General features: G+C 36.6%; 1 protein-coding gene across 13 annotated transcripts in view; it reads right to left on the bottom strand.

Annotated features, from left to right (window-relative positions):
- The window catches only part of CEP170 (centrosomal protein 170), a 138506-nt gene that overhangs the window by 69191 nt on the left and 50917 nt on the right, over nucleotides 1-18398 (bottom strand). For 12 of the 13 annotated variants that reach the window (XM_061624602.1, XM_061624595.1, XM_061624596.1 and 9 more), the window contains 2 exons: nucleotides 8410-8880; nucleotides 5019-5656 (listed from right to left, as the gene is read on the bottom strand). In XM_061624602.1, the coding sequence (XP_061480586.1) occupies nucleotides 5019-5656; nucleotides 8410-8880 (1109 nt within the window). The remainder of the gene's footprint in view (nucleotides 1-5018; nucleotides 5657-8409; nucleotides 8881-18398) is intronic. The other variant, XM_061624606.1, reaches the window with a different exon arrangement.

Consider the following 18398-nt stretch of genomic DNA (forward strand, 5'->3'; position numbering starts at 1 on the left):
AAACACAGTGTGTCAATTCCAACCACCAGTGAAGACCCTCGACTGCCTTGTTCAACTCTTCAGTTTCTGTCCTCAATCATCCACATGTAGACTGATTGGATTGAGAAGCAGAAACAGAGATGGCATCCTCATTATTTTAATGCATACATTTTAACCTTAAATATTTATTACATAAATACAGACATATTTTAATCTAAATGAGCTCTTATATAACCAAGTGTAAAGATCTCTATCCCATATTTCTTTTAAAATGATTTCAAAAGCATTTCTGGAAATATATCTGCATTCTAGGAACTATCTAAGGTCTTCACACCAGGGTCAATATTTAAAAATCAGTCACATGCAATTTTAAGGGGATAGATGATAATCTGCATTTCAGATAGTAAATTGCTTCTTACTTCTCATTTTCACTGAGGTATGGATCCTGTACACAGAGTATAAACACTTCACATCAGTTGAGAACGGTGCATGTGCATTCAAAATTGCTGCTTTTCATGATACAATTATATATACAGCTGCCACCCTGGGCTTCTTCTAGGAGGATGGGTGGGACATAAATGTAATAAATAAAGTTGGAGCCCAATTTCTTCCCAGCAAGTTCAGTATACAGTACTGAAAAACAAACTGACTAAAATATGAATGCACCAGGCTCAACTGATACAAGACACATTTCATTTGTATTTGGATATTTATACCCAATAACAAAAAATATAAAGCAAATGGCAGCCCTAAGAATGTGGGGTCAGGTGCACTTCTAAAATAGCTGTAATTTTTACTCAGTTGAAGCTTTTATTACATAAGACAGCTACATGGAAAATTAAATTTTGACACAAATAATTATGCATTATTTTGACAATAACAAAATTGCTTAACAATAACAAATTTGTTGCTCAACCATATTCAGAGTGTGTACTTTTCAGTTCTCTTGATTTTCAACATTATTTCAACTTGTATGCCCCCTTTCCATATAAATATGCCCCAAGCAGCATGCAACTGAGTAACTCTTACTTGCATGTTACTTATCTGATGGGAAATTAAAAATTGCAAGTTTGTATAAATATTTAATTTTCACACACTTTTACATAAAATAGCCAGAATACCCAAAGGGAAAAATCCTTCCACCCAGTATAAACAATTGAACCAACATTTCCCACAAAGTGAAAAATTCTTTTTGTACTTTATGTTATTTGCTGTAGTAAGAATTTAATCTGTCTCTCCAAGAGTAAATAATGGGTTTTATTTAGTATGACTCATTCCTGAAGCAACTGGTTCAAGGTTTGATCCAAGATACGATGTTGATGTGTTACATAATTTAAAAACAAAATAAAACACGTAAAGGTTTAATCAAGACCCTTTTCTATGAAACTGAAAGGGGATCTATTTTCACAGTCCTAAAACTGCTTTGCTGTTGTTTGAAAATAAAAGTAACAAGAAAGCTTGAGTGTAATTGTTCAAACGTGAAGACAAGTAAATTTAATGGCTGAATTAAAATGTACAGAAAAATCTACAATTTAAAAACAATAGAAGAAAGTGATATTTCAATGCTATTTGTTATTTAAAAGTTTGGTTACATTGAGAATCCCTTAAAACAACCTGGTTTAAAAACAAAACATGAATTAAATACCAACCTGTCAGGGCTTTTTAAAATGAATCAGTCAATCTCTTAAAAATGAATTGGGCACAACAGCCATTTTTGCATGTCACACTAAACAGTAGTTTAGGACAATGTACATGAACAAGCCTGAGCAAGCCTTAGGCTCATGAACTCCCCTCTCCTCCTCCTCCTCTTGTGTGGCCAGGAGCAGGAGTTTGGAAGCTTTTGTTAGTTAGCTGAACTATGATTAGCATTAACTATAGTTAGGGCTCATCTACACGGGGTTTTACTGCGTGTCTGGTGCTACTTGCATCCCCCATTAATTGGCATGGTTCACATGATGTTACTGGCTAACAGAAGCTTTCACACAGTTTCCCCTCTGTAAATCTGTACTAACCCAATCCCCTGATAATCTGAAAAGGAAAGGAAAAAACATCTTCACTCCATATCTCTAGGGCTTGCAGACGCTTTGCTCCAATGCTTTTAGGTGGGTGTGTCAATCATTCTCCCCTCCACACCCACTCTCTCCTCCTCCTTCCTTCTTTCATTTCATTTCCTGTGGGCTGAAGAGAAACTTCCACTTCTCTCTCCTATTCTGCAAGCTTCTTTTATGTTGCTGCAAACGGTGCCTTTATTTTCTCCCCCCCCCCCCAACTTGTGCACAAAAACATAACACTGCTCAAACAAAGATTTGTATTTCATCTGTACTGTACCAGTGAAAATACAAATAATCACACTTTCGGGTTGTTATTTTTTAAATTAAACTTACTGGTAGAACAAACTGAACATGCTTGGTTGCCAGGTAAACAAAGGGAGTGGAAATGTTAAATTAGAGGAAGTGGTCTTTAGGAAGCTGTATGACTGATGCTTCCCCTCAAGTGTGACTAGAAAACACCATGTTTGCAGCTGGCATTAATCCATCACTGTAGACAGTGCAAACAGAAAGCGGAGGTAAAAACAGTGTCTTTATCACGAAGTTATGTTCCCATGTGGATAAGCTCTTAGTAACAAACAAACCAATTTTAAATTGTGGCTTCTGAAGGTGGCTTGTTTAAATTAGCCACAGTTAATGTAAACCAACATTCTACAATTCATAGTTAATGTTAACCTAATTTCTAGAACTGCCTGACACAGCAAGCATATGGTTAACCAAAAGTGGCAGTGAAAGCTTTTGGACTCCTCTTCCTTCTTCTACATGGTTGGGAAACGCATGAGCCACAGGATGGTTTAAACTTGTTCCACTTGACATGCTAAATTACAGTTTAGCAGGACATGCAAACATGGCCCTTGAGTTAAAGCCTATTTTTTATGTAAAATACTGAACAGAAACATTTCTGACTTGAGGTCAAGCACTGTATCAGAGTTGAGGAGCATCTGGCCCAGGGGCTGAATGCAGTACTCCAGGCCTCTCTGTCTGGCCCTCTGGACTCTCTCCTGGCCATGCCATGCCGCCTCCTCCGGCCACATGCCCTTTCCCCAGGCAATGCCTCTCACCTGTCCTGATCCACATTGTCCTCAAGTGCTTTCACATAACCGGAATGTGACCTTGAACTGGGATGATAACAATTAATTAAATAATTTATTATTAATAATAATGTATTAATCACCTTTTACACAAGCATCTCAGAGTGATGAAGGCTGGAGAGATGTGTGGATCTTTTGACTTTTGCATGGTTGGATTGTAGCCCACTGTACAATGGTATCAGTTGCATCCCTTGCTCCATCCACTTTTTTTTCATCTTTGGCCCTGCCCACTTTTGCTCTGGCCCTCACCCATCACTGGCATGTGGCCCCTGAAAAACTCCTCCCTAAGAAATGTAGCCCTTGGGCTGAAAAAGGAACTTCACCCTTGCACTATATAGTCCTGACATAGTCAGCTATATATTATATTTATTATTGCTCAAGTGATGAATAGTAGACTGTCAAAAACATGGACATTCCCATGACACTGAAAAACACTGCTAATAAGTTGCAGCCGTTGATTCTCGAAAGTTAGGCTTCAAGTAAGTGATCCTGTTTAGTATTCTTAGTATGTCCACAGAATGCCAAACAGAAATCCTTTACAATTTCTCCCCTGATTGGTGCAGAAAGCATATTGACCAGAGGGTCTGGTTTATACTTCTGGGTAGGGTAAGCTATTGAGCTATAAACCATTATGTTACATAGTGCAATCCTAATCATGTCTTCTCAGAAGTAAATCCTATTAAATTCAATAGGGCTTATTTCTAGGTAAGTGGGGTTACAATTGCAGCCTAATTATAACAGCATGCCTGTTCAGGAAATATATGAAATCAGTTATAAAATCAGCTTATTTCTTACTGAACTATTTTCAAGATATTCTTTGGGTTGGATCCAGACTTGTGATCGGTGGAGTTCTGCTTGCACTAAAGAAAGGAAGAGGAAATTATTTTTTGCCAGTTCTTTCTTTTCCCTCCAGCCCCCTGTATATCTGTTCTGGATGATTGGGGACCCTTGAGAGCAGCATGAGAGAGCAGCATGAGAGATGGCACTGGGGGCTGCAGGAAGAAATGGTGGAAATTGCCTGTCCCTTCTAAGGGAGCCCCTGGTGGATGTCAGTCTCTTCCATGAAGAAAAGAAGCCAGTCTGCATCCAACCTCTCAACACTATAAGTTCAAAAAATATTCTGATGAGGATTAAACAATACCACCCCCAAACATTTTATTTTCGTATGTGTCCCTTGCAATGTTAGCACAAAAGTTAAAAAACAAAAAAAAGCTTTTGTAATTTTTGTTGATGTGGGTAGCATTTTTTTTAAAAAAACAATCATTTATAATTATTTAAAATGACAATGTGACAGCGTTTATTTTTCCCCAGTTACTTTAAACCAGGGATGGGGAATCTGTGAACTTTCAGATGTTGTTGGAGTCCAGCTCCCATCAGCTCCATTCAGTATGGCCCGTGGTCAGCAATGTTGGGAGCTGGAGTCCAGCAACCTTTGCTTCAAATGGATGTGCCTGTCCAAATTATTAAGTTTTTTTTAAAAGGGAGAGAAAACAGTCACTATATATTAGTGTTTAACTTTAATAGTTGCTTAAAGATTTATTTTGTTACAAATTTGATAAACGACAGGTGGGAAATCAGGCAACATAATCCTTGCTTCATTCTGTTTGCTATATAACAATCAACATGGTTGCTTGGGAAATAGAAAAATCTTTTTAACACACTATTAGCATGTACTCAAGGAAACAGATTTAAAATTACTGTCCAGCGCACAAAAATGGGATGAGGGCTACAATACAATATTAAGAGTTCAAAATGTGAAAAGAGTATGTGTGTGTGTGTGTGTGTGTGTATATATATATTTAAAAACATATATTATTCCAATAATTGTACTTACTAGGGTCCCACCACAAACACCACAGATTAGGGTTTTAACAAAGGCACTGTTATTTAAATTGCTTACCTCATCAATCATCTTGCGAGCTTCTACTTCCTCTGCATTGGGATTTTCCAGTTCAATAGTATAAGTACCTTTATCACTTTGGTCATCATCATCCTTATCAACAGCCACTAAAGCAACCTGGCTTTTAATTTTTTCCCCCACGTTCTCAGTTGTACTTGGTCTATGCCCAAGACTTCCAGAACTTCTTAACAATGCAGTTTGTAAGAAAGGCAATGCAGCAGAAGGTTCTTCTGACTTTTGCTTTAGAAGTTTTGCATGTCCTGCTTTTTGGTGAGAGGAAATATTCTGTGAAGGTGATGAACACCCTTTGGAGTCACCTGATGCAGGTCTCACTTTTTCAGTTCTTGTATGGGGTGCTGGAGAAGATGTTTCAGGGCACAAAGTTCCCGCATTTTGAGAAAATGAATAAGATCGCCTCTTCCGGGGATGCCCTTCATCAAAAAACTCAATCATAAAAGCAGTCTGACTTACAGTAGGTTGGTCTGAATGTTTCTCTGTGTTCTGGGCTTGTGTGCGCAATTTTTTCTGTTCGGCATAATGATGCCTTAACTGGTCTTCAAGTGCTGCCCGTTTACTATAATGCTTGTGTGCGACAACATTTTCTGAATCACTCTGTGTCCCATCGTCATGTTTATTTCCTGCAAAGATAAAACAAAACATAGAAATTTAGCTCTACATGAGCAGCAGTAATGTGGAAAGAACCTGCCAAAGTTAAGTGAATGCAGAGACCATATTTGCTTTTCTGTCAGAAGCTCAACTGTCTGTTAGTAACAAGCTCTGCAAGCTTCCCATAGCAACAAGAGACACATTCAGACTTGCCATGCACAATGGAGTCTTTTGCCAGCTAATCAGTGACGGAGATGCATTTGAATTGTCTTATTCAGAAAACATTCAGTTCTTACTCAATCATACTTGAGGATGAAATGTGAACGCGCTACAACAGCTATACCAAAATCAGCAGATCGACATGCCTCCCAAACTATATTTGCAACTAGCTACAAATAACTCATGAGCCAGGAAACAAACCTTGCTTCTAAATATATTCCATGAAGGGTAGAAAGTAAAATGTAGAAGACAGCAACTATACTATTGCCACTACAACTGGAAAGTATCTGCTGAAAGCTTAGATTTGAAACATTAGAGTTGGTTTTCCAGAATAGTTTTCCATCTGGTTATCACTGTGGTTTCCAAAACATATTTATTTATTAGCAGCAACAAACAAATGTATAATGATTTTTCCCATATAATGATAAATATCTAGTAGAGACAGAGCAAAATAGAATAATCTAGCTTTTAAAAGAATCCTTTAAGACTGCAATCCTGCACCCAATTACTTGGGAGTAAGTCTCATTGAACTCAATGGGGCTTACTTCTAAGTACATAGAGAATTGTGTGAAAAAGTTGCAGGTGAACATTAATTATTTCCAACTAAAGAAAAAGAAGTTTGAACACACACAGCCTTATAAGACTATATGGAAACCCTCGGAATAAAGAAGGGAGCAGCAAGGTCTTACTATAGTTATACTAATAGCAAAATTTCTCAAGGTTTGTCCACATCATTTCTGGTCTGTGCAGTACTACACTAATTCACTTCCCTGCTGGGCTCCCTCAGACATTAGTTGGGATCTGGACACTGCACAAAGGGCTTGCAGTTACAACCATTCCTAGCCAGGAAATGCAAGCCCTTTGTACTCTGCCCTTGGCCAAGAGTTTCTGAGCCAGTTTCAATCTACTGCACGTAGCATAAGTCCATGTTGGAGGTGATCAGAAAATGGCTGTGGATTGCACCCCAAATCTTTAATATAGTTCACTTATGCAATATATTGTGAGTATAGCAATGACAAAGTGAGAAGTTTAAAAAGCTCAGAATTGTAACTAGACACAATAATGCTCACTTCATTTACCAAGTATGATTGAGAGAGGGGGGGGGAGGGAGGTTAATCCATCTTTAGAACAATGTTAACTTCTTCAAGCATGTGCTCTTCAAATTCCTTTTCTAAATTTATATTTTAGTAGTAGAATAAATGCTTATTATGGAAATTGCACTAAGAGAATTGACTTGAGAATTCATTAAAGCATGTTTTATATCTTATGCCAATTTTCTCCCCAAAGAGCAGCCTTCTTTTAATGTATAATAAGCAGAACTACTACTAGGATATCTTTTATAATTTTGAATTAATCAGTTACAGTTCTGGAAGAATTTTCACAGTTTTGATTTGTCTCCTTGTATGAAAGAGTTAACAGTATTCTATCTTACAATGAATGTACCAGAGTTAAATTCCTTAATGAAAGGAATCACAACCCTTTCCAGCTGAAATAATTTGAAATATATACTCATGTTTGGGTTAGTGTACCATATTACACTACAGATTAAATATCACTCATAAGATCAGAGAGCTATAACATCTCCCACTCTCTCAAAGCACCCTGGGAGATTTGTTTGAAGTAGAATAATATAACTATCAGTCATTGGGAGGACTTGGGTGAGCAATAACATGCAAGAATGCTTCCAAAGTATGAACTGTAAAGGGTTTTAATTTATTAAGGAAAATCTAAAAGGCAAACAGCCGGACAGTTTTTCAGTCAAACTTAAATCACTGAGCCAAAATGTAGAATTTTCTCATCCCAATAAAAATGAATTGGGAGATTAGCTAGAAAACCATTTAAACTGGTTATATCAAAATTATTAAGAAGATGTCTATGGCCTACATTGATCTGGATCAAGTCTGATCAAATGATCATGTCCAACTTTTCTACCCCCCCTTTTAAGCAGCCTTGCTTTTTTTTCTTTCAATAGCTCGCCACGACTCCATCAGTCCACCATGTCATGGACTGCTTTTGAAAAGTGCCTTCCATTTTGAAAGCAGTTTGCCATGTGGCATGAGGGCTAATGGCCAGGAAAGCCAAGGCTAAAGCCTCCAGGGTTCTCTGAGTTAGTTTCACAGTTGTTTGGATCCTGAAGGTATTATGATCACTAAAAGTACTTTAGCTGAAGAAGTTACATAACTTCAAACTATTACATTTGAGTAATGCTTTAAAAAAATACCAGAAATCCTGTATTCATCAGTAGTTTATTGAAAATTAAATGTTATTGTAAAGGTGATACCTGAATAGTCTTGTAAATATATAAGCAAGTAGGCTTTAGTAGTCTTCAAAGTACATTTTTTGTTTTCAAAATGTACCAATACTATAACATTACAAGCTTTAACCATGATAAGCAAAAATGTACAATTTCTTGGTCTTGGCACAATTTGTCACTTGAGGTTTTGTCTAAAACATTTTGGTCTGCAAGAATCGTAACAGAATGCAGTAAATTGATACAATTCCAGTTAGTATACTTACTGTTGAATATTCAACACAAAGGAAATAAATACAGCTGAAATTATTTTACCTTTCAGTCTCTTCAAGTAGACTGGAACATCACTCTTAATACTTTTTGAATCTTCCTCTGTTGCTTCCCAGATCATTGTTGGGGGATTGTTTTGTGCTAACCAGTTTGCCACTTTGTTTTCCGGTGCCATCATCACAGTTTGAAGCCCAGGAAGATCCTGAGCACCAGAAGGAGAAGGCTTCTTAGGTTTGTGGCGCTGATCTGGAGTGAATTTTGTAACATGATCTTTGATGGTTACTTTTCCTGGGGTGCTGTCATCAAACTCAATAGTAAATGAAGCATGCCCTGCCCCTGCTATGTGTGTGTCTTTTGTTGGGATCTCATGAATAGTACCCTCAGGTATTTGGGAATGTTGCTGGGATTCCTTTGTAGGGATTTCAAAATAACTTGGCTCCCTACAGAAAGGATAAGGTTCTTCTTCACTTGCAGCTGCAGATTGCTCCTCAGCTTGCTTGCCATCTGTGCTGCAACCTATTAAGAAAAATAAAGAAACTGAAATTCTCCAATAATGCGAAATCTGAGTCTTCACGGAATTTCAGAGTTCACGTAAAAGCCAGATGACAATTCTTGGAAAGGACATAAGAAGAGCTCTGACAGATCAGATCAAAGGTCTATCTAGTCCATCATCCTGTTTTCCACAGCGGCCAGCCAGTTGCCTATGGGAAGACCACAAGCAAGGCAGAAAGACTGAAAAATATAGCTTGAGAACTACAAGTATTCTCTGTTGGTATTTTCATATGGAAGACAAACATGAAAGTGAGGACATCTAAGTGAAAGAAAGCTCCCTAAGAATGCCAAAACAACCTGCATTCCAACAGGTTCATGGCTATCAAAGGATTACACAATTTAATGGAGCCATGGGGAGTGTATCGTGGCCTTTTTCAATTGCATGAATTGATGAAGAGTAAATATGCACTTGGCTTTAATTCAGATTTTAATATATTCCCGACCAATGGAGAAACCAAGCAAATAAGCTAGATTGCAGTGATTCAAGACACTTCTGAAAATCCAATTTAGAGAATATAGAGGGAAAGAAAGATAAAATCAAAATGGAATGTAATTACTGTATCAGTAAGAAACATGCAGAACTTTGTAATATCTTGCTTTCTGGTGGATAAAGAAGCAGGAGAAGAAAAGAGGCACAACGTACATTCTGAATAAATGCTATATCAAAGCTTTTGTGGAGTTCCTAGCAAAACATTATGCATTCAGCAAAATAGGCTTGCTTGCCAAGTGTCAGAGATTTGAATGCACCACAAGCAACTGCTGTTGAAGTGAATACTGGAAAGTAGATTCCAATGGCAGAATTGGACAGTATTATATAGTTTTCAAGATGTACATAAAGTAACAAAAAGGGAGAACTTCAAAACACCAGTAAATTTATAAGAAGTCTACTAACATGATAACTCTGTGGATGAAAAGGGTACAATATCATGCAAAAAGCATTTTAAAATGAGCCACACAGCAAACAGAATATTCACGATGCTTTTTAGGAGTCATCTCATTTAATGTTACCATCAAGTTTCTGTAGAATGATGAAGCTACTACAAAGGGTAGTGTGGGTGAAATGGCTGTGCTTCCTTTGTTATAGTGTTAATGAATTCCAGTGCAACATGCAACTCAAGATGTTGAGGAATGAATGATACTGACAAGGGATGAGAAAACTGGTACACAGCATCCTGTGATCTTCACCCTCAGTTAAAAAGAAGCACTTGAGGTCTATGTTGTTTTACCATAGTGGTAAAATGTTACCTAATCTTCATCCAATTAAGATTTGCAGTTTTATGCATCTCCTGCTGAGACTAAAAAAAGAACTAGGAAAATTGCTCTGGAATGCACATTTTTTGCCATTTTCTTTTGGAAAAGATTCAGACTACCTGAAAAGCAATGAAAAAATCTTTTCTACAATGATTGCATTGATAAAGAGATTTTTCCCTTTGCAATTAAAACCTATAAATATATACCCTTAAGTAACAAAAACTAGTTCAGTTTTGCTCATACAATAACACCTTTGGATCCAAGGCAGTGAATTCAGTATTTTACACTTTTGGCCCAAACCAAATGTATTATTGTGTGCATCTTTTCCTGGGGCCTCCCACTGATTTCCTCCTTCTGTGGCAGCCCACACTCCCACATCCCATGCTGTTCTAGAGGGTACTATGACTCTCAGGGGTGACTTTTCAGGAGCACTAGGGTGAAGGAGAGGGTTGAAATTCCCTGTTGCACATGTGAAATTCCACTACAGTATCTTTGAATCCAGGCCACTGTATAAAATGCCCTAGGTTTTTTTTAAGTTATAACACAAGGGACAAAAACTATAATATTTTTGCGGGTTAAAAAGTCCCCAATTACTTTTTAGATATTGCAGTCCTTTGGGGGATTATGCTAAATAACAACAACAACCACTATTATATTTGTTGGTTGCTTTTCTCACCAAGGTGACTGAAAGCGACTTACATTAACCAATTAAAAACAACAGAATCAATAAACTTAAAAACACTTCTGGAAATTAAAAGCCTGTTAAAATAAACACCACCAATAGAAATTAAAACAAATGAAGGGAGGTATACAGATATCATCCCACTATTGCTAAAACCCCACACATCAGGGGAAAGAGGCCAGGATAAAATAAATATGACGCCAGGTGTGCCTCTCTGGGGACAGCATTCCACAGCCGGGGGGAGGGGGACCACTGAAAAGGCCTTGAATCACTTTTTCTTAAAGGGAAATTATTAGTTGGTTTGTGGTTGTTTACCTTTTCTGAAGCAGTTCCAAAATGATTTATTTGCCAGGATACTGTATACTACAGTGCAGATGAGTAACAAGACAGGCAAGTTGCTTAACTAACATGCAATGCAGAGCTGGATATATATATGTATGAAATGAATTGTATCTGTACAGGAATTACAAAACACATGCATCTATAGATTCAAAATCAGAAAGGTAGTTCAGGTTTCTAGAGATGAAAACAGCAAGCTTTTGCTTAGAAAGGAAAACACCACAGTGGAAGAAGCAAGAAATGCTCAGGACAGATAGCTGGTAGGGAGCAGAAGGATAAGAATAGCAGGTGTTAACAACAAAGCTAAGAGCTAAGAGCAAAGCTGGGTGAAGAAGCCAGGGCTGGCTTGCAGGGAAGTCCATGGAAGAACAAAAACAGAACAAGTCTGTTTAGATATGCGGTGCTTTCTGAGGAGTTAGGATGGATTCTGGATTGAAAGAGGTAAAAATGTTTGTTTGCATGAAGGAGGATTCTGAGTAGTAGGAATGGGAGCTGATAGACCAGAGGTGCTATGATGCTCATAATCTCAACTGTTCTAGGTAGAGGTCAATAGCTGGAGATGGAAAGGGACTGCATCAGGTCTGTGTTATATTTTCTTACTTTCAACTCACTCTGTAACCTTATTTTAAATTCTTCACAATTAAACAGAAAACTCAATTTAGTACTCCTAAAGTTGGGGGCGGGGAGAGAAGAGGTTTTCTTAGTTAAGCCTGTTAAAAACATAAGATTTACAACGCTATTTATTCTTTAACATATATAGTTTCATAGAATCTGACAATCATTAAGAATGCAAGTAGCAAGTGCAAAGTGAGCTGTAGTCAAGAACCAAAAAACAACAACAAACAAATCAATGAGCTGTAGTTGGAAACTGATAAATTTCAAACAGCTTGCGTATATCTGCAGAATTATTTTGGGGGCAGGGTGGTTATCAAAGCATCATGACCTTAGCACTTCAAGAATGGTTTCATGTGTATTAAATCCAAGACAATTTTCTTCCTGTAATAGATTCATGACTGGCTTAGATGTATGAACAGAGGCCTGATTCGGGGTTCTCTGGATAATCATGAACAATGAGAAATATATAGATGTTAACGCACAGACACATAATCATAATTAAGCAAATATTATTCTTTCCCACCAAAGATTTTTTACTCAAATGTCAACCCTAAGATGTGTCAGGACAATTAGAAATTGTGTGATTAGAATGTTGATCACACAAGTGGAACTGCAACAAAATGTTGCTGTTTAGCATTCTCCTATTCAGGGTTCCTGTCGGCCAGCCATGCCCTCTTCTAGGATACTCCATTTTCCCCCTTTCTCCCCTCCCAGTTCCCCCTAATAATCAGTCAGCATTTGATGCTCAGTGAGCATGCCCAACCCCATTGGACTGTATGGTGTCCCCGTCCCCCCCCCCCAGATTGTGGATTATGGATCCAGGGTTGTGGATTTTGGATAAGGATTTTTTATACTTCTACAAACCTTGGGGTTATGTCAAGCCTGCTGATACCTCCCCACTTGCATGTGAATTGTGCCATTCTCACTACCTAAGGAGTAGCAGTCAGAGAACCGAGTTTTTTTACTAATATATGATGAAATTTTTACAAGTGAGTGCTGGGGATGCAGCATTTGTATTCTTCAAATGTTTAAAGTGAAGCAAATCTACTCATGTAGAGTTAAAACATTATTAATGCATAAGCATATGCTGTATGATACTCATCTTGGTGGCGTTTCTTATAAACCACAGAACAATGTCAAAGAACATTAAAACAAAGTATTTCTTCTGTGGATAAAAGACAATGGTTTGATATCTGAGATATTATTTCACAGACAACAAAGAAGATGATGCTATGCAGGCAAGATATAAAATATAAAGGCAAACAATGAACTGAACATTTTAACGAGTAAAAATGACTCAAGTGGATATACGAGAGCATTTCAGACACAAAGTGAAAACTGGAAATCTCTGTTCATAATTTCCCCTTATGCTTACTATCAAAGAAACTTGAAACTCTTTCAGAAAAGGCTGATATGTATAAATAATGTGTTATGGATTTTAATCTAGCTCCAGTTTCAACACACCAAACTGAAGAACATTTTTTTCAGCCTCAAAGATCACAGACTTTTATTTGCCCTTCTTCAAATAAGGTAACTATTTGAAAAATGGAATGCTGGATAGGTTCACTAGATTTATTTTGCTTCAAAACCATGGCACACCACTTTTCACCAACCTCCATTCCTAAGACCCACATATTCAAAAGCTGCAGGTTGGGGGATCCTCAGGGACAGAATTTGACACAGTGGGCGGCAGTAGGTAAAGGAGGGATCAGCATAAACGGGGCACCACAACCTGCTCCAATGGAAGTGCTTTCCGCTAAGGCAAAGTCACCACTGGATACACCCCTTGAATTTTATTGTGTTACTTACCATGCAGTGTCTACTTCTGTATTTTTTTAAAAAATTCTTCCCTGCAAATAACTCTGGTTGCTATTATTCAGTATTTATCCCAGTCTGAAATGACTATCAATCTGAAAATGGTGCTGTAGTCTATGGTAAGGGAGTCCAGTTTCCAAAGAAGTGACAAAATGATTTCCTAATGATAACTGCAACAGATAACTTATATACCTCTATCATATTCAGGACCATAAATCATACCAATATTCTTTTCCCAAGGAAGGGAAGGCTTGAATCAGCATATTCCATTATAAACACGAGTTTTTGGAATCCGCAATAGACTTCAGCACTCTTGGAGATCAGATCAGAGCACACCAGGAATCTTGATGTTTATGAAGTACCCTATTTAACTGCCAAAGATAAGTGAAAGCTTATAGCCTTAAAATAAAGTAACTTGTTAAAAAGCTAGAATCATTTTGCACACTACTGGTAGGTACGTCCTTTTTGTAAGAGAACATAACAGTAATATATAAAAAAGTATGATCACATGTAACAGTACCGCATAGTTTAAAATTATAGTGTATCTGTATCAGGAACCTCCTAATTAATGTTTACTATAGATTTAGAAACTAAAGACATGTAAAGAGATTGATAGACCTGAACCGAGCCCACTGAAGTTTGCTTACTGGCAACAATTTTACATTAGAGGTTTGTACTAAGGTCGAAAAACAGTAATACCAAAATAATCTTATTAACTTAAGCCTATAAAGATTAATTATATCAAGTTGGCTTAGCAGTAATCTCCCATATCAATCTCCTCATTAAACCATGCCCCATCTGCTGTATACTTTCCCTTACATTCAAGACATTATAATTTTTTAAATGTGCGAAGTGGTGAAGCAGTACATTTGGATTTGGAACAACAGTACAGGCTTACTTTAAGTTACTTACAAAAATTATTAACATAAACACAGAGTTTTTCATTTATGAACTGGCAACAATGAAGTTGATTTAATGGCATTCAACTTGATTTTGGTCTATCTTCAAGAAAATCAAGTTGTTTACCTTATTTATATAGCAAACTGAATGCAAATTCCAACATAACATTTATGCTTCATAAAGAAATGACAGTGAAGGATTACATATGAAAAATGTAAAAGCAGAATAAAAATTGAAGTTGATTCTGCAAATATATTTGCAGACAGATTCCAGCTCATTCCTACTCATGGAACTTTCTTCCAACTTTCAGGATTATTTTCCTAAGATTTTTTTACGTGGAGGAAAAAATACTTTAATGAAGAAAAGTACATAAGGAAAAAAATACTGTTGATTGATTGACATGGGTTACATGCGCAGCCTCAACTATCAATAAAAGTTAGTGCTCCTGTTGATGTCTTCCTTATGGAATGACGAGGACTACTGATTTGATTGCTCTTGAGCACCCCCCTCCAACATGGTGGAGCTAGGAATGCTTCTAGGTACTCTGATAAGCTGAGGGCCATGAAACGGGCCAGACAACGGTTGGAGCACAGGCAGAGCAAGTCCCATTGTGGACACAGTCAAGCATAGGTTATAGCACCTAGTTGTGCCTACTATGTGGTGGTGGTAGCAGCAAAGAAAGTTTATTTCTCCACCACTATTGTGTCCTCAGAGAATCATTGGGCACAGTTGTTTCAGGTGGTAAATTGGCTCATTAGGACCAGCTCAGTAATGAGAACATCTCGACTTCCCGGAAGGAGTGCTCTGCTGGTGGTGCCTCTGAGTGAGCTCTGTCTCAGAGGAAGCTTTTTTCAGTTAAAAACCAGTCAAGAGGAATTTTTGACTGGTGTAAATGTTCTCTAAGGCAAAGGTGAACCGAAGAGATTATCCACGGAACTTCGTTGAGCTGTAGATAGCTGGAATTGATCAGGAATCCCCTGAGATAAGAAGGCTGATCTAGCAGCGGAAGACGAAGTCAGGACTTCCAGCAAGCTGTGCTGAAAAAAAAGCGATACGTTTTTTTCCCCTTAAAAACGTTCTATAACGAGCGAGCCTCCTTCTGTCTAAATCTTATCATTGGGTTTAAATTACTACAGTAAAAGAGACTTGTTTACGAATCAGCAATTGAGAAACCTGGGTGAGTCACACTTTTTTCCTTTTATATAAAATTAAAGAAGAAAGAAAATTTAAAGAACTTAATTTATAGTTTAATGACAAAAAGCTGGCTTGAATTTGGAATTATAAAGATTAAAATGGATGAGAGGCAACTTATCCGATAAGATGATTTGATTATTTGAAGGAAATATATCTGGGACTATTTTTTTTCTTTTTTTTTGGACTATTCTCTTTGGACGAATCAACTGTTCGTGTATGTTACTGACGGTTGGGTGCTGTGAACCAAACTTGTTTTGCATTCCTGGACGTGCAGGAGATAAGAACTGTGCTGGCTAGATCATATTAACAGGCCTGGAATATTAACTCTTTTGTTGTTGGAAAAAAGAGAAACAGACCTCTAGGTTTGGGAACGTTGGTTAATAGCAGAAACTAAAGGTTTTTTTTTCAAGAATGACAACTAGGAAAGCAACTAAAGCCCTGGAGCGAAGAGGTTCAACTGATGCACAGGAAGGGGCTGTCTCCCCAGACATGTTCCAGAAAATAATGGATGGGATTAGTGATCTTAAACAAGATCTCACAAGAAATTAAAGATGAATTTGGCAAAATGAAGATGGAATTGAAAGATATAAAAGAACATATCAAAATAGAAGTGGATGAGATTAAAGGCACAATTGGGCAAATAACACAGGAGGTAAAAAATGTTAAAGGAAAGGTGCAAATCTTGGAGAACAGAACAGATATATTAAATATGGAATTGGAAAAAAATTTGGATCATATCGCTGTGATGGAATTGAGAGATAAAGAATATTGTTTGAGATTTCGTGCAATTCCTGAAGAAACAGGTGAAGATATCAGAGATAAAATGGTTAATGCTCTGGTAAAATTTTTGGATTGGAATGAAGATCTGATGGAATTTGAAATAGATAAAGTTTATAGAATCAATTCAAGATATGCAACAATGAAAAAAATTCCAAGAGATGTGCTTGTGCATTTTGTAAAAAAGAGGACCAGAGATATGGTATTACAACAACATTTCAATAATATCTTTAAAATTGATGGCAAGGAAATACTGGTGATGAAAGAAATCCCTATTAGACTTTTACGCAAGAGAAAAGAATATGCTTTCTTTACAGAAAAACTTAAACAATGTAAACTTCAATTTAGGTGGGATGTTCCAGAAGGAGTGATTTTTACATTCAGACAACAAAAATATCGATTGAATACTGTTCAAAAAGCAAGGGACTTCTTGAGAAAAGCTTCAAAAGACATGGAAGAAGGCAAACTCAAAGACATGGATATAATTCCTGGGAAACAAAGACAACAGGAACATGCAGAGGAGGGAAAGGAAGATGATGGATTAAAGGGAGCATCAGGTACTTTTTAAAATACATGCTTAAAGATGGATTACAAATATCTAACTTGGAATATAAATGGAGCCAATACGTTGCAGAAGAGAAAGTGTTTCATCATTTGAAAAAATTAAAATTGGATATAATTTGTCTACAAGAAACTCATATTAAGAAGAAAGATTCCAAATATTTGATTTGTAAAAATTTGGGTGAAGAATTTATTTCGGCTGGATCAAAAAAAAAAATGGTGTTGTTCTTTATATTAACCCACAATTGTTTCCTAAATTGATATTACTGGATGACAGTGGTAGATTTGTGGGGGTTGAAATTACTTTACAAGGTACAAAAATTTTGATAATGGGCATTTATGCCCCCAATGAAGATAAAACAAGGTTTTATACAGGACTTATGGAAAAACTGTCAGAGTTTTCATATGATCATTGGTGTGTTATGGGTGATTGGAATGGAGTAATTTTACCAAAAATGGACAGACTTTCTGAGAAAAATATTAAAGAGACACAGGGTAAATTACCGAAGATTTGCTTTGAATTGATGGAAAATTTAGAATTGGTGGATGCTTGGAGATATATAAATGACAATGCAAAAGAATTTACTTATTTTTCAGAAAGACATAAAACATTCTCGAGGATTGATATGATTTGGATGTCTAAAAGCCTAGTGAAAGACATTTCCAAAATTGATATATTACCAAAAACTTTTTCGGATCACAATCCAGTGATATTGACTTAAAAAAAAAAAAATCTTGGATTTAGATGGAGACTAAATGAATCTTTATTACAGAATGATAAAATAGTGCAAGAATGTAAGAAGAAATTAAAAGAGTTTTTTGAACACAATTTATATAAAGGAACAGATGAAATTGTTTGGGATACAAGTAAAGCATTTATGAGGGGATATTTTATTAAATGTAACTCTGAATTAAAAAAGAAAAAACAGAAAATGCAATTAATCTTGGAAGAAATAAAACAAAAAGAGGAAGAATTGAAAAAGAATCCAACTAAAGTTTCTATTGTAAATCAAATTAAAATGTTACAGAAACAAGTGTCAATGCTGACAGTTAGAGAAATTGAAAGGAAATTAAACTTTGCCAAACAAAGGACTTTTGAATTTGCAAATAAACCGGGGAAATTGCTAGCATATAAATTAAGAAAAGAACGACAAAAAAATCTTATTTTAAAGATACAAGAAGGAGATGAGATGTTGACAGACAGTGTAAAAATCCAAAGGGTTTTTCATCAATATTATTCAACTTTGTACAAGTGTCAGGAAATTCCCTCTGAAAAAATAGAAGAGTATACATCTAAACAGAATTTGCCTAAAATTACAGATTTTCAGAGACAAGCTATTAATGGTCC

Source organism: Rhineura floridana, chromosome 4 (assembly GCF_030035675.1).
Source record: "Rhineura floridana isolate rRhiFlo1 chromosome 4, rRhiFlo1.hap2, whole genome shotgun sequence".
Taxonomy (NCBI): domain Eukaryota; kingdom Metazoa; phylum Chordata; class Lepidosauria; order Squamata; family Rhineuridae; genus Rhineura; species Rhineura floridana.